At 48.9% G+C, this 26,395-nt stretch overlaps 4 protein-coding genes across 10 annotated transcripts; 2 read left to right on the forward strand and 2 right to left on the reverse strand.

The window, feature by feature from the left end:
* The first annotated feature begins 36 nt into the window (after nucleotides 1–36).
* On the forward strand, nucleotides 37–16,822 carry ZSWIM3 (zinc finger SWIM-type containing 3). The gene is made up of 2 exons (XM_012189483.5): nucleotides 37–406; nucleotides 14,407–16,822. The coding sequence occupies exons 1-2, from the start codon at nucleotides 252–254 to the stop codon at nucleotides 16,328–16,330; spliced, it is 2,079 nt and encodes a 692-aa protein (XP_012044873.2). The 5' UTR covers nucleotides 37–251; the 3' UTR covers nucleotides 16,331–16,822.
* A 1,087-nt stretch (nucleotides 16,823–17,909) lies between these two features.
* Nucleotides 17,910–20,933, forward strand: ZSWIM1 (zinc finger SWIM-type containing 1). 5 transcript variants are annotated; one of them, XM_012189282.4, is made up of 3 exons: nucleotides 17,910–17,944; nucleotides 18,378–18,421; nucleotides 18,876–20,933. In XM_012189282.4, exon 3 carries the CDS (start codon nucleotides 19,022–19,024, stop codon nucleotides 20,390–20,392), a length of 1,371 nt encoding a protein of 456 aa, XP_012044672.2. In that variant the 5' UTR covers nucleotides 17,910–17,944; nucleotides 18,378–18,421; nucleotides 18,876–19,021; the 3' UTR covers nucleotides 20,393–20,933. The 5 variants fall into 5 exon arrangements, with proteins under 5 accessions (XP_012044672.2, XP_042086138.1, XP_027833047.1 ...); XM_042230202.2 differs by lacking the exon at nucleotides 17,910–17,944 and adding an exon at nucleotides 18,123–18,201; XM_042230204.1 differs by lacking the exon at nucleotides 18,378–18,421 and having other exon boundaries at nucleotides 17,910–18,098.
* Nucleotides 20,934–21,587: 654 nt separating this feature from the next.
* On the reverse strand, nucleotides 21,588–22,805 carry SPATA25 (spermatogenesis associated 25). The gene is made up of 2 exons (XM_004014868.5): nucleotides 22,650–22,805; nucleotides 21,588–22,268 (listed from the first exon to the last, which is right to left on the reverse strand). The coding sequence occupies exons 1-2, from the start codon at nucleotides 22,702–22,704 to the stop codon at nucleotides 21,667–21,669; spliced, it is 657 nt and encodes a 218-aa protein (XP_004014917.1). The 5' UTR covers nucleotides 22,705–22,805; the 3' UTR covers nucleotides 21,588–21,666.
* Nucleotides 22,806–23,874: 1,069 nt separating this feature from the next.
* On the reverse strand, nucleotides 23,875–26,343 carry NEURL2 (neuralized E3 ubiquitin protein ligase 2). 3 transcript variants are annotated; one of them, XM_042230206.2, is made up of 3 exons: nucleotides 25,310–26,343; nucleotides 24,486–24,576; nucleotides 23,875–24,115 (listed from the first exon to the last, which is right to left on the reverse strand). In XM_042230206.2, exons 1-3 carry the CDS (start codon nucleotides 26,049–26,051, stop codon nucleotides 24,049–24,051), a joined length of 900 nt encoding a protein of 299 aa, XP_042086140.1. In that variant the 5' UTR covers nucleotides 26,052–26,343; the 3' UTR covers nucleotides 23,875–24,048. The 3 variants fall into 3 exon arrangements, with proteins under 3 accessions (XP_042086140.1, XP_004014657.2, XP_042086139.1); XM_042230205.2 differs by having other exon boundaries at nucleotides 24,005–24,115; nucleotides 24,392–24,576; XM_004014608.6 differs by lacking the exon at nucleotides 24,486–24,576.
* Between the last annotated feature and the right edge of the window lie 52 nt (nucleotides 26,344–26,395).

A 26,395-nucleotide genomic window follows, 5' to 3' on the forward strand; every position in this document is an offset into this window, starting at 1 on the left:
GAGGGGGCGGAGCCTCGAGACTGGATAATAAGGGCTCAGTGTCATTTTCCCTACTTGTCGGAGAGCAAACCCACCTAACCCACGGTAACCGTCTCAGGCAGAGGGCTTCTCCTGAGCTCCGTAACAAGGCACCCAATAGAGGCCCGCTCTTAAGGCATCCTGGGGACCAACAGCCTGTAGGCCCTCCTAGGTGACCTCTGATCCCCAGTGTTGATCTTAGTGCAGCCCCTGGCTGGGCCGAGGGGGCGGCCATGGAGCTCGGGAGCTGCTTCAAGACCTACGAGGACTTCAAGGAGTGCTTCAGCGCCTACAAAAAGGAGAACAAGTGTTCCTTCATTCTCAGGGACTGCATCTCCGTCCGGTACCACAACCTCAACCATGGCACCTCTATCCGCGAGGACATCCTGTAAGGGCGTGGCGGGGCGGGGCAGGAGGGTGGGGAGGAGGCCGGACGGTCCCAAACAGGAGGGCGGCGTGGAGGAGGGAGTGCACCTGGGCGCCCCCCGGCCATGCCCCGTCTCTGAGCAATTCCACATTGAGCACCTGCTTGGTGCCTGGGAAAAGCGCAAAACCTCCACAGGCATCGCCTTTTGACCACCCACGTCACCTCCACTCACTCATGCCTTCATTCCCAGCTTTCCTGGAATTCATGACGACTGCAGTTTATCTCATTTTTTGAGCACCTGCCATATCCCAGACACAAAGTATAGCCTTCACAATGGATAAAAAGGCCTTGGCGAGAATTTTGTTCATGTCTTCTCTTTACAAAGCAGTGACACTGGTCAGTCGTTGGTTGGTTAGATTGGTAATTAATTCTTTCATTCTTTTCTTAGTTCTGTAAATGGTTCTCGAGCTCCAGAGATTAACAAACCGGTTTTCAAACACTTCCCATGTCCCAGGCAGCGTTCTCTATTCTAGGCACGCTTTCACCCACAGGGGTGTATTGAAAATCACAGGTAAATGTTATTTTTCCCATTTGGCAGATGAGAAAAGAGGCTTGGAGGCTAAGCTAAGGGTTGAAAACTCACTTGCCTTCAGGACTCAGGTGAAACAGCCCCGTGTAAGAAAGCTGAACTTTTAATTTAACTATATGAAAAGGAATGATGAAATAATCAACACCAGGTCTTTGTGCTAGGGAGAATAGACATGTAAACTGGGCAAAATGGAGAACAGGCCAATTAACTGCAGCTGATGGTCTCCATGTGAGAGTGAAGATCCAGTGTTCCCAGATATGGGGCAAATGGAGTTAGCAGTACAGGCTTTATGTGAATGTGTCCACTTTTAAAAAATTGGAAATCAATTCACATGTGAACATGCTTTCTATGGGCCAACTTTGAGAGTCAAAGTGTATCTGAGTTTGAGACCTCTAGGTTGAGACATTTGGCCAAAGCTCACTCTCTGGCCAGGCAGGTGGTGTTTTTTTCCCTGTTCTGAAGTCCAGTGCTGTGCTGGGTACAGATAAATATGAATAAGTAATTAAACTTGTGCTCGAAGAGCTTGAGATGGCATAGTACATGGACTAGTGTGTGACAAATGCTTTATTAGATATGTGCAGAGGAAGAAGTGACAAGTGTCTGGGAAGACAGGAAGGGCTTCACACTGGAAGTAATGGTTTCTGCTGGGCTATGAATGAAAGCAGAAGGTTAGTGCAGAAGTTCAGTGGTTAATATCAAGTATCACAGAGGGGTTTAACCAGAAGGAGCTGTGGAGTGAAGACACAAATATATGAAAGAATGTGGCATGTTTGAGAAACAGTGTAGGATGCCATACCTGGCAGGAGGTCATGTCAGTTGCAGTTCACCCATCAGTAAAAGCTTCCCTTGTGGCTTCACTGTAAAGAATCCATCTGTAACACGGAAGACCTGGGTTTGATCCCTAGGTTGGGAAGATCCCCTGGAGAAGGGAAAGGCTACCCACTCCAGTATTCTGGCCTGGAGAATTCCATGGACTGTATAGTCCATGGGGTTGCAAAGAGTTGGACACAACTGAGAGACTTTCATCAATAAAAGTTCATCGACCTTCCTTGGTGGCTCAGATGGTAAAGAATCTGCCTGCAATTCAGGAGAGTGGGGTTTGATCCCTGAATCAGGAAGATGCCCTGGAGAAGGGCATGGCTACCCAATCCAATACTTTATGGAGAACCCCATAAAGTATGACTGTGAGGTGTTTGGACTTTGATCTATGCCTGTAGCATCTTTCTAAGCAATGAAAGAATGTAAAAAAAAAAAAAATGCCCTGATTCAAACTGCTTAACAGTATAGGCCAGATAAAGTGCAATAGCCTCCCTGTTGCTCTCTTGATTAAGTCCAGGACTATTATTAACCTGGCTCACCAGACCATCCAACCCTTTTGACCTCCCCATCTTGCACTGTGTGCTCTATACTCACCGACTCTTTCTCCATGATCAGCTCCTGTCCCAAGCCCATAGCTTCCTAGTCCTTGCACTTAACCACTTCTGCTGGTTAGAATAACCTTGTCCATCACTATAGCTCTCTCTTCCTCAAACATCAGTTGTTTCGTATACTATTCTTTCTGTACTGTATATCCTGAACTACAATTTACCTAACATTTTTCTTTAAATTGTTCTAATATTCAAAGAAACTTTAGAACCAATCTAAGTAATACTATATAAGAAGTAACAGTATGCTGGCCAAAAAATAGTATATCTTTTATAAGTAACTATTAAACATTCATGTGTTCTCTGCAGTCATTTTGGACCACTTGTGGAAAACTCAGTCTTAGCTAATTGTTACTTTTCCTTCAGATACTAGCATAATTTCCCAAAAGCCTTTCTTAACTCCCTGAAGCTTAGGTTCAGTGCTCCTACTCTGTGTTCTGACAGCACTTGTTATAGCTCTTTGCACATCTTTTTGGAATATAGTTTACAGAGGTTTCCCTGGTTTGCTGAGCTCTTTGAGGGAGGGACTCTGGTTTACTATTTTTTGCTTTCTCACTGATTGACACCATGCTGCTTGCTTAGAATCAAGTCCAAACCCCTCATAAATGCACCTAGACGCCCTTCGGGTGGATCACCTCCAGGGTCTAGCACAAGGCTTGTCCCACAGCAGGCCTTAAGTAACCGTTGAATGAATGAGTCATCGAGTAGTAAATGTATAACTCAGGGAAACTGGAGCTGCAGGGACACAGAGAAAAGTCACAGTGGGCTGGGAAAGTAAGAGAGACAAGGAGGCTTGAGCTGGGCCCTCAGAGACAGGGAGGTGTCAGGAGGTGTATTTTTTATCTGCTGCTGTAACAAATTACCACAAACACAGTGATGAAAGCAACACAAATTTAGTAGCTTATCGTTCTGTAGGTTAGAAGTCAGGCCCAGATCTGACTGGGCTAAAACCAAGGCCTCAGCAGAGTTGTATTTCTTTCTGGAGTCCCTGTGCATGTGTGCTAAGTCACTTCAGACTCCATGGACTCCAACCCTCCAGGCTCCTCTGTCCATGGGATTCTCCAGGCAAGAATACTGGAGTGGGTTGTCGTGTTCTCCAGGGGATCTTCCTGACCCAGGGATCTAACCCAAGTCTCCTGAGGCGCCTGCGTTGCAGGCGGCTTCTTTACCTCTGAGCCACTGGCGGAACCCCTGGAGTCCCTGTAAGAGAGTCCATTTTCAAGACTTCCAGCTTCTAGAAGCTGTCCACACTCCTTGACTCATGGTCCCCTTCCAGCTTCTAGAAGCTGTCCCCATGCCTTGACTCATGGTCCCCTTCCTCCATCTTCAAACCAGCAGTGGCTGGTGTGGTCCTCGCATCATATCACTCTGATCCTGCCTTGTTCCATCTCCTTCTCTGGTGCCCCTTCTGCCTCCCTCTTCCATTTTTTAGGATCCTGTGGTTATATTAGGCCTGCCCAGATAATCGATAGTTTCCCTTTTAAAAAATCAGGTAATTAGTACCTTGATTCCATCTGCAATCTTAATTCCCCTTTGCCATCTAACCCAACATATTGACAAATTTTAGAGATGAGGAAGTTGGCATCTTCAGGGGCCCATCTGTCTGTGACAGGAGGGTTAACATGCTGGAGGGAAAAGTGGTGTGTGAGCCAGTGCATATGTTAACATGCTGTACCTGGAAGGCAGTGAGGAGACATACTTGACTAGAAGGAAGATTTATGCTGGAGCAGTACCAAAAAGAATGTCAGGGACTTAGCTAACAGAGGTGCAGATTAGTTTTATTTACTTTTTGCAGGTTGAACAGTTATTTAAATGAATTTGTTTTTGAGTGGTCAATATAGTCATTTAATTTTTTTTAATGTCAAATTACATCAAAGTTTGCAAAAGGCAATGTCCGTTCCGGTATGTTATCTAGAGACAACCACTCTTATCTTCCTGACATACTCTGAGCTTGAAAAAATATATCTTGTGTATACATATGCACCTTTAAAAAAAAAAAAGAAACACCGGTGACTGACTTTTTTGTGTGTTTTTGGTGACAATGTACCACATGTGGAATCTTAGTTCCTTAACCAGGGATCAAACTTGGGGCCCCCTGCATTGGAGTCTTCACTGCTGGACCACTGGGGAAGTCCCTTGCATACTACTTTTACATATCATTCTGCACCTTGTTTTTCTCACTTATCAGTGTATTTTGGAGATTACTCCACATCACTCCATTGTATGAGCCATTTGATTCATTGATTTTGGCAATTGTTAACTGAAAACTTACTCCATGCTACTGTCTAGAAACAGTGTTGAAAAACATAAGTTGAGTCCCTGCCTTCATAGAGCTTGCCCTCCAGTCAGGGAGACAAATATTAAACTCTAATTGCAGAAATAACAATTTCCTTAAAATAGTAGTAAGAGGGAATTCCCTGGCTATCCAGTGGTTAGGACTGCTAAGGGCCCAGGTTCCCTTTCTGGTCAGCCTCAAAGCCAATTAGTCAATCAATCAATAAGATAGTAGTAAGAGTCTAGGCCAAAGCCTTTGACTGTGTGGATCACAATAAACTGTGGGAAATTCTGAAAGAGATGGGAATACCAGACCACCTAACCTGCTTCTTGAGAAACCTGTATGCAGGTCAGGAAGCAACAGTTAGAACTGGACATGGAACAACAGACTGGTTCCAAATAGAAAAAGGAGTACGTCAAGGCTATATATTGTCACCCTGCTTATTTAAGTTATATGCAGAGTACATCATGAGAAACGTTGGGCTGGAAGAAACACAAGCTGGAATTAAGATTGCTGGGAGAAATATCAATAACCTCAGATATGCAGATGACACCACCCTTATGGCAGAAAGTGAAGAGGAACTCAAAAGCCTCTTGATGAAAGTGAAAGAGGAGAGTGAAAAGTTAGCTTAAAGCTCAACATTCAGAAAACGAAGATCATAGCATCTGGTTCCATCACTTCATGAGAAATAGATGAGGAAACAGTTGAAACAGTGTCAGACTTTATTTTTGGGGGCTCCAAAATCACTGCAGATGGTGACTGCAGCCATGAAATTAAAAGACGCTTACTCCTTGGAAGAAAAGTTATGACCAACCTAGATAGCATATTCAAAAGCAGAGACATTACTTCGCCAACAAAGGTCCATCTAGTCAAGGCTATGGTTTTTCCAATGGTCATGTATGGATGTGAGAGTTGGACTGTGAAGAAATCTGAGTGCCGAAGAATTGATGCTTTTGAACTGTGGTATTGGAGATGACTCTTGAGAGTCCCTTGGACTGCAAGGAGATCCAACCAGTCCATTCTGAAGGAGATCAGCCCTGGGTGTTCTTTGGAAGGAATGATGCTAAAGCTGAAACTCCAGTACTTTGGGCACCTCACGAGACGAGTTGACTTACTGGAAAAGACCCTGAGCTGGGAGGGATTGGGGGCAGGAGGAGAAGGGGATGACAGAGGATGAGATGGCTAGATGGCATCATCTACTTGATGGATGTGAGTTTGCGTGAACTCCGGGAGATGGTGATGGACAGGGAGGCCTGGCGTGCTGCGAATCATGGGGTCGCAAAGAGTCGGAGACGACTGAGCGACTGAACTGAACTGAACTGAAGAGTCTAGGGAAGACTAGTAGTAAGAGCCAAAGGAACAGTCTAGGGTGCCAGGTGAGCAAAGACAAGGAACTTTAATCTTGTACACAGCGTGGGTGTTGGCTGACACTTGATGCCAGTGCGGGCTCTTGGGGAGGAAGAAACAGCCATCCCTGATATTTTCTGGAGAAAAGTTTACAGAGCACATTCACTTCCTTACCTGACTTGACCCTCTGAATCTCCTTGTCAGAAGCAGTTTTCACTCTCATTAAATGAGTTAATACATGTAAAGTATTTCTCAGAAGGCCCGCTACACAGAAAATAGTCCATAAATATTATTGCCTTTATAATAATGTTATTGTGCAGATTGGGGGAAACGGCCAGGAGAAGTTGAATGTTAAGAGGACTAAAAGTTCTACCTCTCTGCTTTACATTAAGGCTCCTAGTTTCCTTATGTAACTCTTTGGAGGCGGTTACCCCTTAGCTCCTCTGTTCTTGAGCAAAAAGGAGGAGAAAAGCTGGATAGAGTCAAGGCAGGCAAGGAGCAGAGGCCCGGGTAGTCAAGGCTTGAAAGAGGAAAATAAGAGAACCTGTAACAAAAACCACCCCCAGCCCCAAAACCACCTGGTGGGAGCCAGGGAAGTCTGAATTTGGGGTACAGTTACAGTCAAGGAAAATAAGAATATGCAGAAATGAGCAAGCAAGTCGGAGCAGGGAGTGGGGTAAGATTTCTTTCTTTTTTCTTTTTTGGCCGCACCATACAGCATGTGGGATCTTAGTTCCCCAACCAGGAGTTGAGCCTGCACCCCTGCATTGGAAGTGCAGAGTCTTAACTACTGGATTGCCAGAGAAGTCAGAAGATTTTCAGAAGTTGTAAGAAAGCATCAAGGTTTTAGAACTGAAGATCAGACCCATCCTGTTTATTGCCACAGCTCGAAGTTGCCTCTTCAACCACTGGCTTATAACAACATCCTGGTATTGATTCAGTCAACAAACTTCTAGTGAGAGGTAAAAAGGTTTACCCCTGCAGGCTTGAGCTAGGATAAAAAGATTGAGTGAATTGTGGTCTCTACCCTTGAGGAGAATCATATGCCAGAGCTAGTTTGGGAGGAAGTGAATTCTGAGCAGCTTAGGCCTTCAGCAGAGAGGGAGTGACTACTTGTTGGGGTGTTGTAAAGGGTATTCTTGGAGCTTGTGTTGGATACTGGCTCTGTGCCAGAGTGCACTGAGTTGGGCTTTTTGAATGATGTATGGATGTGTGGGATGAGCCCTTCTCTTGTAGGACTGGAGGGCAGGTGGGGGAAATGTTTTCAGCGAGTAATTTAGCGGTGTTTCCTGCAACCAGATAGACATGCTACTGGCGCTCAGGCGAGATGATTTTAAGTGTTCATGTTAATATCTAAACATAAAGATCCTCATTAAATAAACTGAGCTGATTTAAAGAAAACCATTTGAAAATACTAATACAAAGATTGTAGGAATGGCTATGGCATATGGAAAGAGGATCGGTGATTCCTTGACGTTCAGGAAAAGCTGGCGTATCTGTTAAAAGTGAGAACTCTGAAGTCAGAAAGACAGGCTTTAGCTCAGTTAAAGCCAACAAGACTTTAAATTTCCATGACACAGTTTCATCCTCTGCAAAATGAGGAGGATGTGGAGAAGATTACGTAAAATACACGTAGTGGTTTAAAAGTGAAGTCCCTCAGTCGTGTCCAACTCTTTGTGACCCCATGGACTGTAGCCTACCAGGCTCCTCCATCCATGGGATTTTCCAGACAAGAGTACTGGAGTGGGTTGCCATTTCCTTCTCCAGAGTATCTTCCCAACCCAGGGATCAAACCCAGGTCTCCCACATTGTAAGCAAGACGCTCTTGCTAGTGGTTTAAGCACAGTAATATTTGCCAAAGTCATAGTTGTATACATGACAGAAAATGATAGGTATTTTTAAAAGAGTCAGAGAATTGTGTCATGGGAGTTATTACTAAATGACCCAAAATCCCAATCAACTGGGAGATTCTGTGAGTTTTATGCCCAGTTTCCCTTCCCATATTTTTATGTACGACTATTACGTGTGTTTCTCTTTTTGTTATGTCTTTGGGGGATTGATAGTCTTCAAACATCCTGTGAGGTATTCTGTTGTCTCTCTCCATTGCTGTTCAGTCTAATAGCTACCTTTTTTGAACACTGGAACACCTTCCCAAAAAAGTGTTCAAAAAAGGTAGCTGTTAGACTGAAGACTATCGACCTCAACATGAATCAGTCATAGGTATACATATACATATATGCCCTCCCTTTTGAACCTCCCTCCTCTGCTAAGGATTTTACAGTTTTATTTAATCCCCATCACACCCTTTGAACTAAGCCTTTGTTATCTGAGTTTTCATGTTCCACCTATCCCTGGTGGCTCAGACAGTGAAGCATCTGCCTATGCTGCGGGAGACCTGGGTTCGATCCCTGGGTTGGGAAGATCCCCTGGAGAAAGAAATGGCAACCCACTCCAGTACTGTTCCCTGGAAAATCCCATGGGCAGAGGACCCTGGTAGGCTATAGTCCATGGGATTGCAAAGAGTCAGACATGAATAAGCAACTTCAATTTCTTTCTTTTCTAGTCACAAGGCTGTGTAGGAAAACGAAAATCATGCTAACAAACTAGCCACTTTTAAAATTAGTTACTACTTAGTCATTCCTTCTTGCTTGTCTCCACCAACTCCATCAACATCTTTAGTAGTCAGTTTCTGGCTAATGAATAGATGAGGTAAACCTCAGGATAATACAGTGCAAATAAAATTGATTGCAAACTGAAATAGCACGTCTTCCAAGAGCTTCGGTACTTGGTGAAGTCCCTGAGAGTCACGATAGAGAAATCCTTACATTCCCCACAGCTTTATGCCAGCTGACAGACAGAGAAGGAAAATCAAGGACAATGATGTGATACAGACTTGAAAAGCAAAGGATTTCCAGAGCAAAAAATTAAATTAGGTCCTTGGGAAACATGATAAAGCACAGGAATATTTTGGTAAGATTGACCTTTATATATTGTGAAAGTGAGCTAGGAAATAAAGTAAAAGAGTGTTTGGGGGAAATACATCAGGAAAAAAAAACAGATTCTTCAAGTGGTTCTTTGATTATTTTAAGAATTGGCAGACAGCCACCATTATAGCTTCTTGTTCACTTGCTAAGTTGTGTCCAACTCTTTGCAACCCCATGGACTGCAGCACATCAGGCTTCTCTCTCCTTCACTATCTCCCAAAGTTTGCTCAAATTCATGTCCATTGAGTTGGTGATGCTATCAAACCATCTCATTTTCTGCCACCCTCTTCTCCTTTTGCCCTCAATCTTTCCCAGCATCAGGGTCTTTTCCAATAAGCCAGCTCTTTGCATCAGGTGGCCAAAGTATTAGAGCTTCAACTTCAGCATCAGTCCTTTCAATGAATATTCAGGGTTGGTTTCCTTTAGGATGGACTGGTTGGATCTCCTTGCAGTCCAAGGGACTCTCAAGAGTCTTCTCTAGCACCATAATTTGAAAGTATCAGTTCTTCAGTGTTCAGCCTTCTTTATAGTGCAACTCTCACATCTCTGCTGCTGCTGCTAAGTCGCTTCAGTTGTGTCCGACTCTGTGCGACCCCAGAGACGACAGCCCACCAGGCTCCCCCATCCCTGGGATTCCCCAGGCAAGAACACTGGAGTGGGTTGCCATTTCCTTCTCACATCTCTACATGACTTAAATTTCATTACATATAATATTTTCATAATTTTCGTCTCATTTTTTAAAGATCTGCTCAAATCTTTTTTTCTACTATTTTCTATAAAATATGGATTCTGAAAATGTCTTTTGGGCTGCAATTAACTGAAAATCCTGACTCAAAATGCTTTATTTCTTAGCCCAGAGAAGGTAATTATTTCAGTGGCTCAGGCTTTCCCTTTCTTTCCACTCTCCATCTTCAGGTCTCAGCTTTGTCCTCAGAGTGTCTCACCACATGGCACATATGTAGGAGTCACATTCAGAAGAAAAAGCTTGCCTTGGTTTCCTACAGACTTCCTATCATGTTTCTTTGCAGAATTGGACCTGTATCCACGGCCATTCTTAACAAGATTACCTTAATTGGCTTAGACCAGCCCTGAAGCACTTAGCTGTGTGGGGAGGAATGACAACCTGAATGAAACTGGCCCGAAGGAAGGAAGGAGGGGGATGGGGGATGTTGGATTAATTACCAACTGATCATGCCTTTTTTTTTTAATTGAAGAATAGTTGAGGGAACTCCCTGGTGGCCCAGTGGCTAAGATGGTTAGGACATGGGCTTTCATTACCATGGACCCAGGTTTGATCCCTAGTTAGAGAACTAAGATCTCCCGAGCCTCAAGATGTGGCCAAAAAAAGAAAGAAAAGAACAGTCACTGTACTACATAAGTTACAGGTGTACAGTATAGTGATTCATAATTTTCAAAGATTTTACCCCATTCTTATTATAAAATATTGGCTATATCCCCCATGTTGTACAGCATATCCTCATAGCTTATGTTATACCTAATAGTTTGAAAGTGTTAGTCCCCTACTCCATACTCCCCCTCCCCCCTTGCCTCTTCCCACTGTTAACCATTAGCTTGTTCCCTGTATCTGTGAGTCCACTTCTTTTTTGTTACATTCTCTAGTTTGTTATATTTTTTAGATCCCACATATAGATGATATCATATTGTAAATTATCTTTCTCTGCCACAACCTTTTAAACAAATTCACTTTTGTGCATGCTAAATCACTTCAGTAGTGTCCGACTCTGTGCAGCCCTATGGACTGTATAGCCCACAGGCTCCTCTGTCCATGAGATTCTCTAGGCAAGAATACTGGAGTGGGCTGCCATGCCCTCCTCAGGGGATCTTCCCAACCCAGGGATCAAACTTGAATCTCTGACATCTCCTGCATTGGCAGGCAGGTTCTTTACCACTAGCGCCACTGGGAAGCCTGAATACACTTTTAGTTGTAGTGATTTTTCTTGGATCAGGTACTGATTATTCAGAGACCAGTGCTCTGGTTATTTCTGTGTTTATAGATAAGCTTTGGAGGCTGAGAGGAAATGAAGTGACTTGTTCACTCTCACACAGCTAAGTGGTAAAGCTGGAAATTAAACTCAGATCTTCTGAGTCTTGTTCCTAACTCAGATTATGTTGTCTAAAATGGCTTGACTTCACCTGTAAAAATTCTGTCCATTGCTCAAGGTACAGTTTACATGCAACAAGGACACAAATCTCATGGAAAATTAATCAAAAGCTTTAGTTCTGTTCCAATCCCCATAGTCAGGGGGAATTAGTCTTTATTCAGTTATAAGTGTATTGCTCATACCTCTGTTTAACCCTTCACTTAGTTTTGACTTTACTGATCATCTGTGTACTAATCTCCCTGCTCAACAGACTTTGAGAGTAGAGGCTAATTTGTCTCCATCACCTTCTGAGCAACTAATACAGTGTTTGGTACAAAATAGACTTAGTAAATGTTTGAAATTAAACAAAGAACTTGTCCAAAGTTACAGTTAATAGTAGTGCTGGGATAGAAGCCAAGTCACCTGACAGAACTCTCCTGGTGATCTTCCTAATGTGCCGCTCAAACTGTAAGATGAATTTCCTGTCATGCCATCACTCCTTTAATGTGTGTGTTCTGAGCACCTACTCTGTGCCAGGTGCAGTACCGGGCACTGGGAGTACACGGGGGGCACAGTCCAGTTAGAGGAAAATAAACACCTACAGAGTAGATTTGGCTGACTTCCTTCCTTCAGGTCCTGGCTGAGCATGCTGGGATAGAAGCACTAAGGGGGATTCAGAAGTATAAAACCCTATCCCTGTCTTGAAGAGAGTCTATGCCTTCACTTGGGAGATAGAAATAAATATAGATTAAAATTACTACAGTGCTCCAATAATTCTTCCAAAAGACTTGTGTATTTCACTGTGTGTAAGTTACAGCTCAATACCAAAGATTAAGGGAAGCAGGAAAAAATGACCGAGGCTTTAACCTAGTGCCCCTGAAGTTTGAAGTGCTTGATGCCAACAAGCACAGTATGTTTGGAGATCTTTAAGGACCTTATTGAACCTGAATAAAGTATTGAGGGTCAAGTTGAGGAAGGTAAAAATGAGAATTCAGAAGGAGAAATATTTTGGAAGAAGACAGGCAACATAATGGTTAACTACATAGACTGTAGCCATGCAGGCTTAGTTCAAATCCCAGATTCTCCAGTTTTAGCCAGAGGATTAAATCCCAGATTCTCATGCTCAAGAACCTCTTTAAGCCTGTTGCCTCATCTGTAAAATGTGGATGGTAGAACCCTTTTATTAGCATGAAATGATGCATGTAAGGGGTTTACATGGAACTTGGCATATAGTAATCCTTATACATGCAATAGTGGGAGAAATGAATTTAAAAGACTTAACATATTGGATATAAACCTGGAGAAGGAGGAATTAAAAAGAATGCTGATGTCTCCACAGGGAGGTGCAGTCGTTAATGAACTAGGAAAAGGGGAAAGAGTTTTATGGTTGGCACTCACCAGTGTCTTTTTGTTTTTCTTTTGACTCGGTTAACAAGCATGGATTATGAGCACATAAAGTCAATACAATGTAATGAGCTAAGATCTATGCCAAGATGTTGAGCCAGCGGAAGGGTAGGGCCCATCCTGAGGGCTTGGGGGAGGCCTCCTAGGAAGGAAGGTAGTTGCATCTAGTCCTGAAGATTGAGTAAGCTCTGAGATGAAGACAGGTGGGTAGGGCATTCCAGACAGAGAGACAACACAAGCAAAGGCAAAGAGGTGAGACACAGTGTAGGGAACCCGGGAAGCAGTTGGTCTTTCTAGGGTACAATAGAGTAAGACGGTGGGGGCAGTGGAAAACAGGCAGGAGGTCAGGCCTTGCTGGCCTTGCCGTATCACCAGGCCGCTCCCTGAGCCAGGGATGACGTGGCCGCCCTGCTGCTGTGCACACAGCAGGTGCAGGCATTTCCAGCCTCAGGCCTTTCCACCCTGTAATTTCAAGCCAGACTTCCTATTTCTCTAAGCTTGCCCCACAGGGTGAGCAAACAGGACCAGATGGATTAGTGTTTGGAAAGGGTTGTTGAGATGCCAGCGTTGTGTCGTGTCATGCCAGAGGCTGAGATTTTTTTTCCCCTTCATTAATCTTTAGGTTGGGACCTCTCTGAGGAAGCAGGGGTGTGACCTGTCCCACCCACCTGTGGTCCCTGAGTCATTTAGCCAGCCCATCTTTGACAAGCATCTGCTGAAAGAATAGCATTTGTGCCAGGTGCTTAGAATACGCTGAGGACTGATTTACTCTTGACACTTGAAAACAGCCCCATCCAATTGGAAAAGTACTGCATAAACACCCAAGAATAGGTCACAAGTCTTAGGAGCTGTAATAACAGTTGATGACTCCTATTTAGAATAAATAAAAGGCTGAACCAGGCTCTGGGCCAAATACTACCTCGGTGGCTTATTTAAATCTCGTAACAACCCTATTTAGTTTTATTTTATGATGTTAAGGAAACTGCATACAGAGAGGTGAGGTACCTTGCCTAAGATCAAACAGCTTCTGAGTGGTAGAGCCTGGATTCAAATCCAGGAATAGTGGTAGAGCCTGGATTCAAATCCAGGAGTCAGCCTCCAGCCTCCCCACTGTGTAACCACTACTGCTACCCCAAAAATCTGCTAAGCCTTTTGTTCCAAATAAATGCTATGAATCTTAAGTAAGGAGCAATTACTGTGGCTTGAGGGCATCCATAAACGTTTCCTGGAGAAGGTAGGACCTAATTTGGGCCTCAAAGGTAGAAGGGGGGGAGAGAACAGATATTCAGTTTAATTACCAGTTTCCTTTGAGTAGGCACTTTCAGCCTAGATTGGCAATGCTGGCAGAATCCCAGGGATCATCCAGCCTCAGGGTTCTCACTCTCTCAGGATGTAGACGTTTTCCTTTAAGTCAAAGATGAACCCAGATCTTTCCTCTTAGAGAGGAAGCCCAGATCTACCCTAACCCCTGAGACCTCTTTTATTTTTGCTGCCTGAAGGAGGAGGCAGAGAAGGCAATGGCTCCCTGAAGGCAGGAATGAAAGGACACTTTAGACAGCAGGTAACTAGTTCTGCTGTTGCTGTTTGTCTATTTCCCCTTATATCTTTGCCTCAGATTGACAACTACAGATGGGAAAATGAGAGTAAATAAAAGGAGTTGGAGCTTAGAACTTCTGTAGATGCAGATTAAGGGTGTTTTAATTGGATGGGGTCTTGAAGAAAGACCTGACCACTTTGGGACTGGAGTGTAAACGCGAATCTTTCTCTCCCATATCCTATACCACACTGTGGTCTCTAGGAAATGTAACAGGCACTCTAAGTCCCTACAGGGCCTAGACTTGTAAGAGAAAAATGAGTGGTCAGCAACTGTTTCATTGTTGCTTCTGCCTTCCCTAGATATGTGCAGGTGAAATTTGTCTGTATTCGGACCCAGTCAAACAGGAAGAGAGCAGCAGAAGCAGACATGTGCCCAGCATACTTGCTCCTGCGGTACAATGAGAAACTGGATAGACTGTTCATCAGTGAACTCAACACACAGCATATACACACTGACCCCAAAACCACGGGTCCTAGAGGAGACGCCACCGGCAAATCTCAGAAGAAACTCCAGTCTGCACAGCCCGAGGTCAACAAAGACCTTGGCACAGCTGCTAAGTCCCCAGTTGAACCACCATTTTGCTTAGACAAGGTCCAAATACCCGCCAAGCCAGAGCAGGAGGGCATTACTCCTTCTGACCTGGCCAAGATAGCCAAAGTGATGAAGAACTTTCTTAAGGTGGACGTGGGTTCCATGGCCTCCTTCAGTGTGGGCAGCAGCCGAGACCTGGACCGGCTCAGTTTCCAGAGCAGCAAGATGAGCGATCTGTTTGTCCGCTTCCCAGAGAATCTCTTGCTGCACCGGGTGGAGAATGCCCAGGGCCACATCCTCTACGCTTTCCTGGTGGAGAGCAAGGAGCGAGAGGGGCGGGTGGTGCACTTCGCGGTGCTCAAGGCCGAGACAGCCACTTCCGTGGCCAAGATGCTAAGCATCTTTACGGAGTTCAACTCAGACTGGCCCAAGGTCAAGGTGGTCTTCGTGGACCCATCCTTCCCTCACCGAGCCATCCTGCAGGAGGTCTTTCCTAGTGCCCGCACCCTCCTCTCCATCTATCACACGACCCGACTCTTGGAGAAGAAGCTGCATCGTAGTTCCGCAGATCCGTCCTTTAAACGGCTCATGAAGGAAGCCCTGCGGGAGGCCGTGTTTGTCACCTCCGAGACCAGCCTGCAAAATCTCTGCCAGATGTCCCGGGCCCTGCTCGACGAGCAGCTTTTCAGCTTCCTACAGGCCCACTGGTTCTCCTGTGAACTGCTGTGGTACATGCACGTCAGAAAGGGCCTGCACGCCTGTAGCACCTACATGGACAGTCTGGACGTCGTCACTAGCAAGGTGTCGAGCCTCTTCCGGGAGCAGCAGTCGCTGCTGGACTGCATCCTCCGCTTCGTGGATTACATAGACTTCTTTAACACCAAAGGCGTGAAGAACTTGCCCACTGCTCCCCCCAAGTTAAAGAGAGCCCGGTCAGCAAACACAGCCCCCAAGTCCAAGAAGCCTTCTGGCATCTGCAGAGGGAGCCTCAGCAGGCCCCCTGTGCAGGATGCCAAGCCAGAGCAGGTGCGGGGGCCACCATGGCAGCCTCCCCAGGGGCAGCCCTCGCAGGGCGGCATGCTGGCCTCCTTACGCCAGAGTGGCTCCGACCTGGCCTACAAGCTGTGCCACAATGAGTGGGTGGTGGTGCAGAGCTCCACGCACCTGGTGGACGTGGCTGGCTGTGCCGTGGACGTGCAGCTGCTCGAGGACTCCCATCAGGTGAGCAAAGACGGCTGCAGCTGCAGCTGCTCCTTTCAGCAGCGGTATCACCTGCCATGCCGGCACATCCTGGCACTGCTGCACACCAGCCAGAGGCCCGTGAGCGAAGCCATGGTGTGCCGCCGGTGGCAGAAGAGGTACCAGCACCTCCTCGGGCCCAGCGGGGAGCTCCGGGACCCCATTCTGATCCCAGCAGATGCAGGCCAGCCAGGGGAGCCGGGACGGAATGACATGATTCAGGACCTAAGCAGGGAGCTTGCAAATCTGCTGATGCAGAGTGAGGGACCAGAGCTGGAGGAGCGCTGCTCCACGCTGCGCAAGATTGTGGACATCTGGGCGGCCCCCTGCCAGCCTCCTGAGCCCAGTCACCAGCCAGGGGACTTCAGGGATGTGGGCTGCCTCCCTTTCCTCTGGGGAAAGCAGGAGGAAGGGGAGGGACTGGCTCCTGCTGGCGCCACCATTCACGGCTGAAGCACTTGCACTGGCAGGCTAGGCCGCCAGCCCCTCTCCCTAGCAGTCTGAGAGCTCAAAGCGGGCAGGACATGCTCGGGGTCAGCGTTTTAACCAACGTCTTTCTAGGCAGGGTTAGGAAAATGGTTCCGAGAGAAAGAAGAGGAACCCTACTGTGTGACAGTCCTTTGAATCTGCCCCATTTCTGCCCTGCCTTTGGTTTTCCTTGGGAGCCTCATTCATTGTTCAAGGCCAAAGTTATTTCCATGCAGAAAGGTCATTCCTCTTTCCCCCTCAACCCCTGAGATCAGACCTTACTAACTTTACAGAGATGATAACCCAGCCCCAGGATAGGGGGAGATAAAATGGACCTGGTTTCAGGGACTAAAGGGAAGGAACGTGCTACTTGGCTGTTGCTGCTGTTTACAAAGAATGTGTTTGTACCTATTTTTATTCATATTAAAGTTTTGTTTTGTTTCTGTTCTTTAAATAAAAGCAAATAAGCAAGAGAAATGTGTTCTGCCTGAACAGTGAAGGAATCTGGGTGTTGTGCAGCCAAATAGAGTGCGATGCCTCAAATTCAATGATTAGCGATCCTCCCCTTGCTTCATCCTCTTCCTGCAACCAAGTCTTCAACATGGACTTCAGGCTGCCTCATATTCTAGCCTGAAGAAGCCAAATAGATTGGGAGGGAAGAAAGCTGGGTCCAAGACTTGACTGCTCTCAACTTGCTGGGCGACTGTGGGCAAGTCCTTAATTTCTTTGACCCCAGTTTCCTCATCTGCAAAAACGAATCCATTGGCCTGTTCTAATCCCAGTTTCCCTTCTAGATTCAATGGAGGTTTAAGCACCAACACAGACTTTTGTTGTTGTTGCTAGTTTGTAACCTTAGTCACCTAAAGCCTGGTAGCTTCCCAGCTTTCCAAGAACCATCTTCAACAGAACCGAGGTCAAAAGATGGTAGTCAATCCTGCTTCTTGCACTAGTTCACCATGACCTTAACAGTCACAACACTATCCTGGATCTTGCCTGTAAAATACTGGAGGGGTTGGGCTGAGCAATACCCAAGTTCAGCTCTCTTAGGAAGACCTCAATCTCCTCAGTTCCGAGAGTTGGGCCCCTCGACCCTTGGAGAGACGCAAAATTTGAGACCGGGCCTCAGCTTCCCCATAAGACAGGGGACACAGTGCAATCACACAGGCACCACTTCCTACCCTCCTGGGGCTTTGGAATTTGACCAGAGAAGAAAAAAAAATCTTGAAACTTTGCTATTTATTTTCTTTTTGCTTTTTGCCCTCTGAGGGAGTTTCCATAGTAACCCACCCTTCCAGCCCTCTTCCCAGAAGTGTGGCTCCGCAGTTTCAGCTTCAGAGCTCAGACTCCAAAGGATGCTAGTGTCTTCGGGCTCTCATTGGTTGCCGCCAGCCGAGCCCCTCGTAACCCTGGTAACAGCGCCCGCCCACAAGTCGCCGGGCTATGATTGGTCGTTGCCACAAAGTCCGAAAGCGAATTCCTCAGGCCATTGGCCCGAGTCACAGGAAGCTGGCACCGCGGTTGGTGAGCCTAGAGGTCAGTCAGAGTCAGAGGCAGAGGCAGGGTCAAATAGGGAGAAATGGCGACGGAGCCAAGCTGTGGGTGAGTAATTCCAGAAGGGGTGGTGTGAGGCAGCTGGTGACCGTAGTCACCGTGACACAGCCCCCAAAGGGGTGGGAGGTTGACTTCTCTTCTGGCTCTGGCCAGACCCCGAATGCGAACGTCAGACATCCACATCCTGCCACCTGGGTTAGAGGTGAGAGGTCAGAGGCCGTATCCCCTCTCTGTCTCTGGTTTTTTACTGTGGCAAGCTGTCAGAATCCCGAGCCAAAGACTCAGCTTCCAGCTACTTAGTGATGGTAGGCAAAACTTAACTTCTTTGAGCCTCAGTTTCTCATCTGTAAAATGGGGACAGTAACCGGTTTGAGGGGCTAAATAGAGGAAACATTTGAACTAAGTATTACAGTTGATAGCGGGATTAACGTAGAGGGAGGAAAGACTTATGAACACTTGTTAACCCCGTTTTCCGTTGAAGGGATTGAGGCCTAGAGGGATCGATGACTGGCCCAAGATCACACAGTAAGTCTGGAGCAATTGCAGTTCTCTTGTATATACCAGGACCAATGAAAGAATGGAGGCCAAGAAGTAAATACAAAGTGCTGTACAAATATTTTAAATATTTAAGGAGAAAAAAAGGCAGCTCCGCCCTTCACACTCACTCAAATCTCCTGGCACCAAATCCTTCCATGCTGACTTATCAATTAGCTCTCAGCTCCAAGTCATCCTCTCACCACCCAGAGAGGGCTTCCTTGGCCACCTTGGCTAGGGCATCCCTCCCTCCTCCAGCCTACCCTTATCCCGTTTTAGAGTCTTTATAAACTTCATTATCTGATACATCCTTGTTTGTTTACATGTTTATTGCATGTCCCTCAGAACAGTGCTGATACATAGTTAAGGAATAAAATATTGTCTGCGTGAATAATTGAAGAGCCGAACCCCTACTGGCTCCTTAAACCTCTTTTCTTCTCCATAGGCCCATCTTTGGATTAAGATCTGGTGTCTACAGCCTAGCCTCAAGCCTTGACTTAGTTGGAGCTTGAGAGAGTGGGAGCCTTCTGTTTGGCAGACACACAGAGCAAATATTTTGACCTTGGCATCGAGACATTTCCCATCTTCCCCATGGCGCTGACAGTGCTGAATGAGTTCCTGATTGAGGACCCAAGCCCACCTCTGCTGCTCTACCAGCTTAACAAGACTGCCCAGTTGGAGACCCTCAACTATCAGAGCTGCTATATGCAGAGGGTCTTTACCCATTTTCCCGAGATCCTATTTATCCACCGGACCTATAACCCGAGGGGTGAGGTGTTATACACCTTCCTGGTGGATGGACCCCGGGTGCCGCTGGAGGGTCATCTTTCCCGGGCCGTCTACTTCGCCATTCTTGCCAAGGAGGATGCTGAAGGCTTAGCCCACATGTTCCAGGTGTTCAAGAAGTTTAACCCAGCATGGGAGAGAGTCTGTACCATTCTGGTGGATCCCTACTTCCTCCTACTGCCCACCCTCGCTATGGAGTTCCCTGCAGCTGAGGTCCTGCTTTCGGCCTTCCACATCTGTAAGTTCCTCCAGGGCAAGTTCTGTCAACTGGCCCTCGAGCAGCCGGTGGAGAGGCTGCTCCTGACGGCCCTGCGGAGCACCATGTGCTCGGCCACGGCCGGGAACCTGCGGAAGCTGTACGCGCTGCTGAGCACCTGCATCCCGCCGGCCCAGCTGCCCGCGCTCCACTCACACTGGCTGCTCAACGACCGCATCTGGCTGGCCCACCGCTGGAGAAGCCAAGCTGAGAGCAGCCGCTATTTTCAGGGCCTGGAGGTCACCACCCGCCTCCTCAGCCAGTTCTTTGGCACCACGCCAGTGGTGGAAAAAGGCATGAGCGCCCTGCTCCGGTACCTGCAGCAGAACTCGGGAGACAAGGTGAGTTTCAACCTGGGCCCGAGTCCCCCGAACCATTACACCCCCGTGGAGGGCAGTCCCGAAAGCCCCAAAGTGGAGCAGTTGGTGGAAGCCCGCATCCAGCACTCACTTAATGCCATCTGCACGGGGCCGGCCGCCCAGCTCTGCCTGGGCGAGCTTGCTGTGGTCCAGAAATCCATGCATCTCATCGGCTCGGGTTCCGAAAAGGTGAACATACAGATCCTGGAGGACACCCACAGGGTGCAGCCCCAGCCCCCGGCCAGCTGCAGCTGCTACTTCAACCAGGCCTTCCATCTGCCCTGCCGTCACATCCTGGCCATGCTCAGTGCCCACCGCCAGGAGCTCCAGCCTGACATGCTGCCTGCTGAGTGGACGGCAGGCTGTGCCCCCAACCTCAGTGACATCCTGGGCAGCACATGGAGCGAGACCCTGGAGAAGCGCTTGGCCGTGGCTCTCCTCACGGAGGAGGTGAGTCAGCTCCTGCAGCATTGCAGCCAGGAGGAGTTTGAACGGCGGTACAGCACCCTGCGGGAGCTGGCCGACAGCTGGATTGGCCCTTATGAGCAGGTCCAACTCTGATTACCCGTGATGTTCATCCTCGTGTATCACTCACATCCCCCCCCCCACACACACACACCCTCCAACACTCACACTGCTGTACTTCTTCAGACCCTCCTTCCAGGGAAGAAGCACAAGGGTCTTCTCTTCTGCAGCCTGCTACCCATGTGTCTAGAATCCTAAAACAGGAGGCAGCAAAGCTGTCCCATAAAGGGCCCGATAGTTAGTATCCTAGACTTTGTTGGGCACTTACAGCCTGTTGTATATTCCTGGTTCTTTGTTGTGTGGGTTGTTTTTTTTTTCCCCTAACACTAACACCCTTTTCAAAAAGTAAAACCCATTCTTAGCTCAAGGGCCTTAACAGGTAATACCTACTGTAGGATAAGAGATAAGACACTGAGTGAAGATGAAGATTCGGACTTGGTAAGAGCTTCCACAGTCATGAGATGACACCTTACCCACAGAGGAAAAGTCCCCCAGAGGCTGAGAGCCTGGCTCTCAGCCTCACCACCTGCCACACTCCCCCATCCTGAGGTTATTAAAGTGAATGTTGTCTGTTTTAGCACTTGTCTAGTTTTTTGTCTCCTAGAAGGAAGTTTAGGAAATACTGGGTTGGCCAAAATGTTCGGGTTTTTCTGTGAGATGTTAGGAAAAACCTGAACAACCTTTTTGGCCACCCCAATACTATAGAGCGACTAGACTCTACAGAGCCTGACATTACAGACTGGTTTCCTCCCTGTCTGTTTTCTGAGGCCTGGTGCTGCCTTTTACTTGCCCTGAGACTTGAGGCAAGTCACCTCTCTAAGCCACAGTTCATTCACCTGTAAAAATGGAGCTTTCCCAGAGCACTGGTAAGATGAGAGGAGAATGGGAATGTGATGGGCTGATGCCCAGTGGGTGCTCAAGCAAGAGTTAATGTTCCTTCCTTGCCTGTGGTCTCATCACCTGCCCTCAGCAGAGTGAGAAACAAAAGGCAGGAGAAAAGTGCACGTTGCCTAGGGCTTTGCACAAGAATTCTGATGGGAGTACCAAAACGGTACAAAAGAAGCCTCCACTCTCCAAGCAGGGCCACCTACCTCAGTAATTCTCATTGTAACTACTCTGATCAAAGACCTATCTCCCAGCTTAATGGTTTCTGGGAAATTCCTGGAGTCTGGGCCCTGAATGGGCCAGTATTTGTCAGAGTGGCTCAGACCACCACCTTATTCCAGTCCCTGCCATAGGCACCACCAACCCTGCCTGCCCAAAAACCATACGGAGAAGCCACCCTATGTGTCTGGTGCTATTTCATCCAGCTACAAGTAGGAGCCAGGAGGCTGGCCCCTCCGGGATCTTGCTAAGGCCACTGGCCCAGAGGCTGTGTGGGTCTGTGCCTGCACCCACTGGGCCCCCTCCACAGCCCCCTCCGGCTCCGGATGGGCCATCATGAAAGCTTGAGCCGCCCGGATCAGGTCCTCCTCCCGCAGGCCCGGGACGGGCACGGTAGGGATGCCAGCGATCATCATGGCCAAGGTCAGGATGCAGATGTCGGGCTGGGAGTTGGCCTCCGTACCCCCTGCGTTGGCGGGCATCGGCGGAGCCCCAGGTGGCAGCCCACACAGCAGCAGAGGCACAGGCCTGCTGGGGCCGCCCGGCTGGGGGGCTCTGCTTCTGGAGCAGCCATCCTCCCGGCCCAGGTTCTCCGGCTGCCTCGCGGCGGGGAATTTGTGGCAGTACCAGTTGTACTCCTGCCTCGGTGGCTCCCAGCCAGTGCCCCCAGGGGCCGGGCCCCAGGCCTGGGCAACAGGTGTCACCTGCTCAGCTTTCTGGCTCAGTGGGCCTTGTCCGCCAGAGGCTACAACCCCTGGCTCTATAGGACTATAGAGGCCAAGAGATGAGCCCAGAGAAGCAGCCCCACCTGCAGAGACAGGAATGGGATGGAGTGTTATTCTTGGTCTCGGAGGAGGAGGCCCTGAGGGGCAGGGCATAGTAGCAGAGCACTGGGATCAGGAGCAATTAAGACCTGCCCAAGAGGGCAGTCTGGTGGTTGGGAACTGGGTTTTACTCATATCCACACCCCAAATCAGTCCCTAATGCAGGTAGGTGATGGAGCCTTGTTTGTTGAATGAATGAATGAATAAGTGGGTGGCTCTTGGCAAGGACTTTGAGAATGGCTTTCTTCAAAGAGAACTGACTCCAGGGCAAGCCCAAAAATGCCCAGCAGAACCACCACCTCCCCAGAGCAGGACTCAGGTTTTCAGGAAGTTGTACACCCCCCCAGTTCCAAGAGCCCCCTCACCTTGGCCAGAAGACGGAAGACCTGGCTGAGTCTGTGGAGACATGAAATAGGACATGGCTGCCCCAAAGCCCCTATTTGTGAGGGAACAGTCATCTGCCTCCTGTCCTACCTTCTCCACCCTTCTAGAATGTCACCTCATAGTGATAGTATAGTGAAGTCACTCAGTCGTGTCCGACTCTGCGACCCCGTGGACTGTAGCCTACCAGGCTTCTCCGTCCATGGGATTCTCCAGGCAAGAGTACTGGAGTGGGTACCATTTCCTTCTCCAGGGGATCTTCTCGACCCAGGGATCGAACCCGGGTCTCCCACATTGGAGGCAGACGCTTTAACCTCTGAGCCACCAGGGAAGTCCCCTCACAGTCCTTCCCTTTTACACCTAGAACCCACCTCACAGGATTGACCTGTTCATTCTAGAACCTGCACCTGACAATGGATGGCGCTAAAAGAGCCCTGGAACAGGAACTGGGCATTCTAGGTTCTTGCCTTTACCTTGGGCAAGTCACCTGGACAGTTCTGTTCCTTGATATCCTTATCTGTAAGATGGGGGGAATGACTGCCCACTACTTCACCAGAAGTTATGAAGGATCAAATGAGATCATCTGTATGGAAGAAATGATCAGAGATGACAAATAAAGGAGTCGGGTGCTTTGTGCCCTGTAGTGTGTGAGGAGGAAACACCCTGTATTCATTCATTTGCTGTGTGTCCTTGGACAAATACATTCCCATCTCTGGGCTTCCACTTCCCATCTGTGAAATGATGTAGTTGCTCTAGGGCATTGGTTCTCACCCCAGGCTGCACGTTAGATTCTCTTGGATTCTCTTGGAAGCTTTTAGAAATCCTGATACTCAGCCTTATTCCGGGGTTAACTAAATCAGAATCCCAGGGTCAGACCCAGTTAGCAGTATTTTTCAAAGTTTCTCAAATGGTTACACCATGAGCCAAAGTTGAGACCTCTGCCTGAGGGAAATGCTTCTCAACCCTGGCTATTCCTTAGTATCTCGAGGGGAACTTTTGCAAAAACAATGTCCTTTGGCAAATCAAATGAGAATCTCTAGAGACTGGGCCTGGAGCGCTGGCAATCTATCTTAGATCACGAGTAGTCAGGCTAGGAGTCACTGGTCTAGGTGATGTCGAAATGCTCTCTCTCACCTGGCCTGCTGAGCCCCAGTGATTCTAAAAGAAATGCCCCTCCCAGATTCCAAGGGCAAGGAGACCCTCCAAGGATCAGTGGCAACATCGGCTGTGTTTATTTCCGTCCTGGCTGGCAGTAGCATGGCCAGCTTCAGGGCAGGCACGCCTCTGGGGCCAGGATGCACTCGCGTGGCCCTGCTCCAGGGCGGTGCAGGCCTTCACTCATATTTGCAGAAATCCTTAAGTCCTTTGGGCAGGTGGAGCCCATCAATGGCCAACCGGTGCACCACACTCCTCTGGATCACCAGGCGGCACAGGGTCTGCAGCGATGGCACTGTGGAGAGAAGGCTGTCTAAGGCAAAAGCAGTGGGGGGTGGGGGGTGGGGCGGGGGAGCCGAGGCCGGAACCCAGATCTAGGTCTTGGTCCCTTCACTCTCTGGCTCGGAGCTGTTTACATGATTGAGATAAGCACCTCTCCTGCAGCACTTCCCCAACACTGCAGCTCTGTCTCCTTGATAGCATCACCCTGCTCCCCTCCCTTCCCTTAGCAGCTTCTGGGGGCAGGGGTAGTGTCTGATTAACCTGCGCAACCCCAGCCTCCAGCACAGACCTGGCACAGAGAGGGTTCTCATCTACTGAAATCATAAAATGTGAATTCAGATTTATGGATTCCCAGGCGGTTCAGTGGTAAAGAATCCACTTGCCAACGTAGGAGCTGCAGGGGCTGTAGGTTCCATCTCTGGGTCAGGAAGATCCCCTGGAGGAAGGCATGGCAACCCACTCCAGTATTCTTGCCTGGAAAATCCCATGGACAGAGAAGCCTGGTGGGCTGCGGTCCATAGGGTCGCAAACTGCGGAAGCAACTGAGTGCGCACGCACACACACGCTCAGATGTATAAATAAAGGGCTTAATGGTGCTATCATGAACCAGACCTCAGGATTCAGAAGCTCTTAGGGGTTGAGGTGATGCCTTTAAACTCTGTATACTCAAATTGATGAGTATTTGTCTAATAGACATAACTCTCAGAGGACCAAAATCTAAAATTGGTTTAGAATTCATGCCCTAGGTTAATACAGAAAATAATTGGCAAAGCCAGAAAAGGGATTTAGAGGACAACTTAATCGATCACAGCCAAGGTGGGTAAATCGAGGCCCAAAGCCAGGGGAATTGACTTGTCCAAGGCCACAGGCAGAGGCAGAATCTGAAGTCAGATTCCCCCCTCCACCTTTTTTTTTTTTTTTTTAATATTTATGTATTTATTTGGCTGTGCCAGGTCTTAGTTGCAGCACGCAAACTCCTAGCTATGGCACGTGGGATCCAGTTCCCTGACCAGGGATGGAATCCCAATTCCCTGCATTGGGCCCACTGAGTCCTAGCCACTGGACCACCAGGGAAGTCCCAGGTTCCCCAACTTCTAAAGCAACCCTGGACAGACCAAGGCCTTGCCAGCTGGTCCAGAAGTCCTAGCAGGTTTCTGTCCCCACTGGGGGCCAGGAGGGGTCGCTGCCCAGGGGATGGGATACCTACAGCCATACTCCAGCTGGATCAAGCGCACGCTCTTGGTGGAGGCGAAGACGTCCACCACCGCGTAGAGGGGCTGGGCAGCTGGCAGCCCCCGGGCGCTGGGGCCCATGTCCTCGCCGTTGATGACGATATGCATGTCAGCCGTGCCATCCGGGCGCGGGCAGAAGAGAACGCCCAGGCGGCTGCGGCGCGCGGTCGGAGGCAGCACATTCAGTTCATAGAGCTGATCCAAGAGGTGGCTGTACAAACCCGGCCGGCTGCGGCCGACCAGGCGATCGCGGGGAATGCGAAACTGCTCGATGCAGAGATACGGTTCCACCAGGAGTGCTGGGGGGCGACTAGGGGCTAGGGCCTCTGCCTCCGGGCGGCCCTCCCGGGGCACGCGGTTATGATGGCGCGTGATGGCGAAGACCCAAGTATGCCCAAGGCTGACCAGGTCAGGTAGCGAAAACTCGGGCACGGCGGCCAGACTGGCGGGGTCCAGCGCGGTCAGGCCGAGGCGCAGGTGCCCGCACCAGCCCAGCTCTTTCTCCTCGATCTCCACCAGGAACAACTGGCCGGGGGCCAGCGGCTCGCGACTGAAGCACACACCGTGGGCGAAGCTCTCCACGCGTGTGGCCCGCGTCCCGGAGAGGTCGACGCGGATGTTGGCACCGTGCACTGGGTGGAAGCGGGTGGGAGGGGGCTCGGGGCGCGCCGGTCCCCGCGGAGCACCCAACCCCACGGGGTCGGAGACAGCAGCCATCTCCCGGCCATGGGGCAGATCGGCGGGCGCCGGAGGCTATTTTGGGCAGCGGACTCAGATGGTGACCGCCGGGGGAGGGGGAGTGTACCATGTAAGGTATTGCCCTCCGCCCACCGACTCCCTTCCCCAAGGCTCTGCCCAGGGGTCCTAGCGCCGCTAGTTTGGCCATCCCGCCTCGATGCGAGTCCCAGGAGGCTCGGGACCGCCGGCGCCCGGGATGCGACCTGCCGAACCCGCTGACCTTCGCCCGGGTGGAACCTCCGCCGCCCCCGTCCTGCCCGCCTGGGTCCTTAGAGGCCAGAAGGGGGCAGGAGGCGGCCCGTCACGTGATGCCGGGGCACACG

Source organism: Ovis aries, chromosome 13 (assembly GCF_016772045.2).
Source record: "Ovis aries strain OAR_USU_Benz2616 breed Rambouillet chromosome 13, ARS-UI_Ramb_v3.0, whole genome shotgun sequence".
Lineage (NCBI taxonomy): Eukaryota > Metazoa > Chordata > Mammalia > Artiodactyla > Bovidae > Ovis > Ovis aries.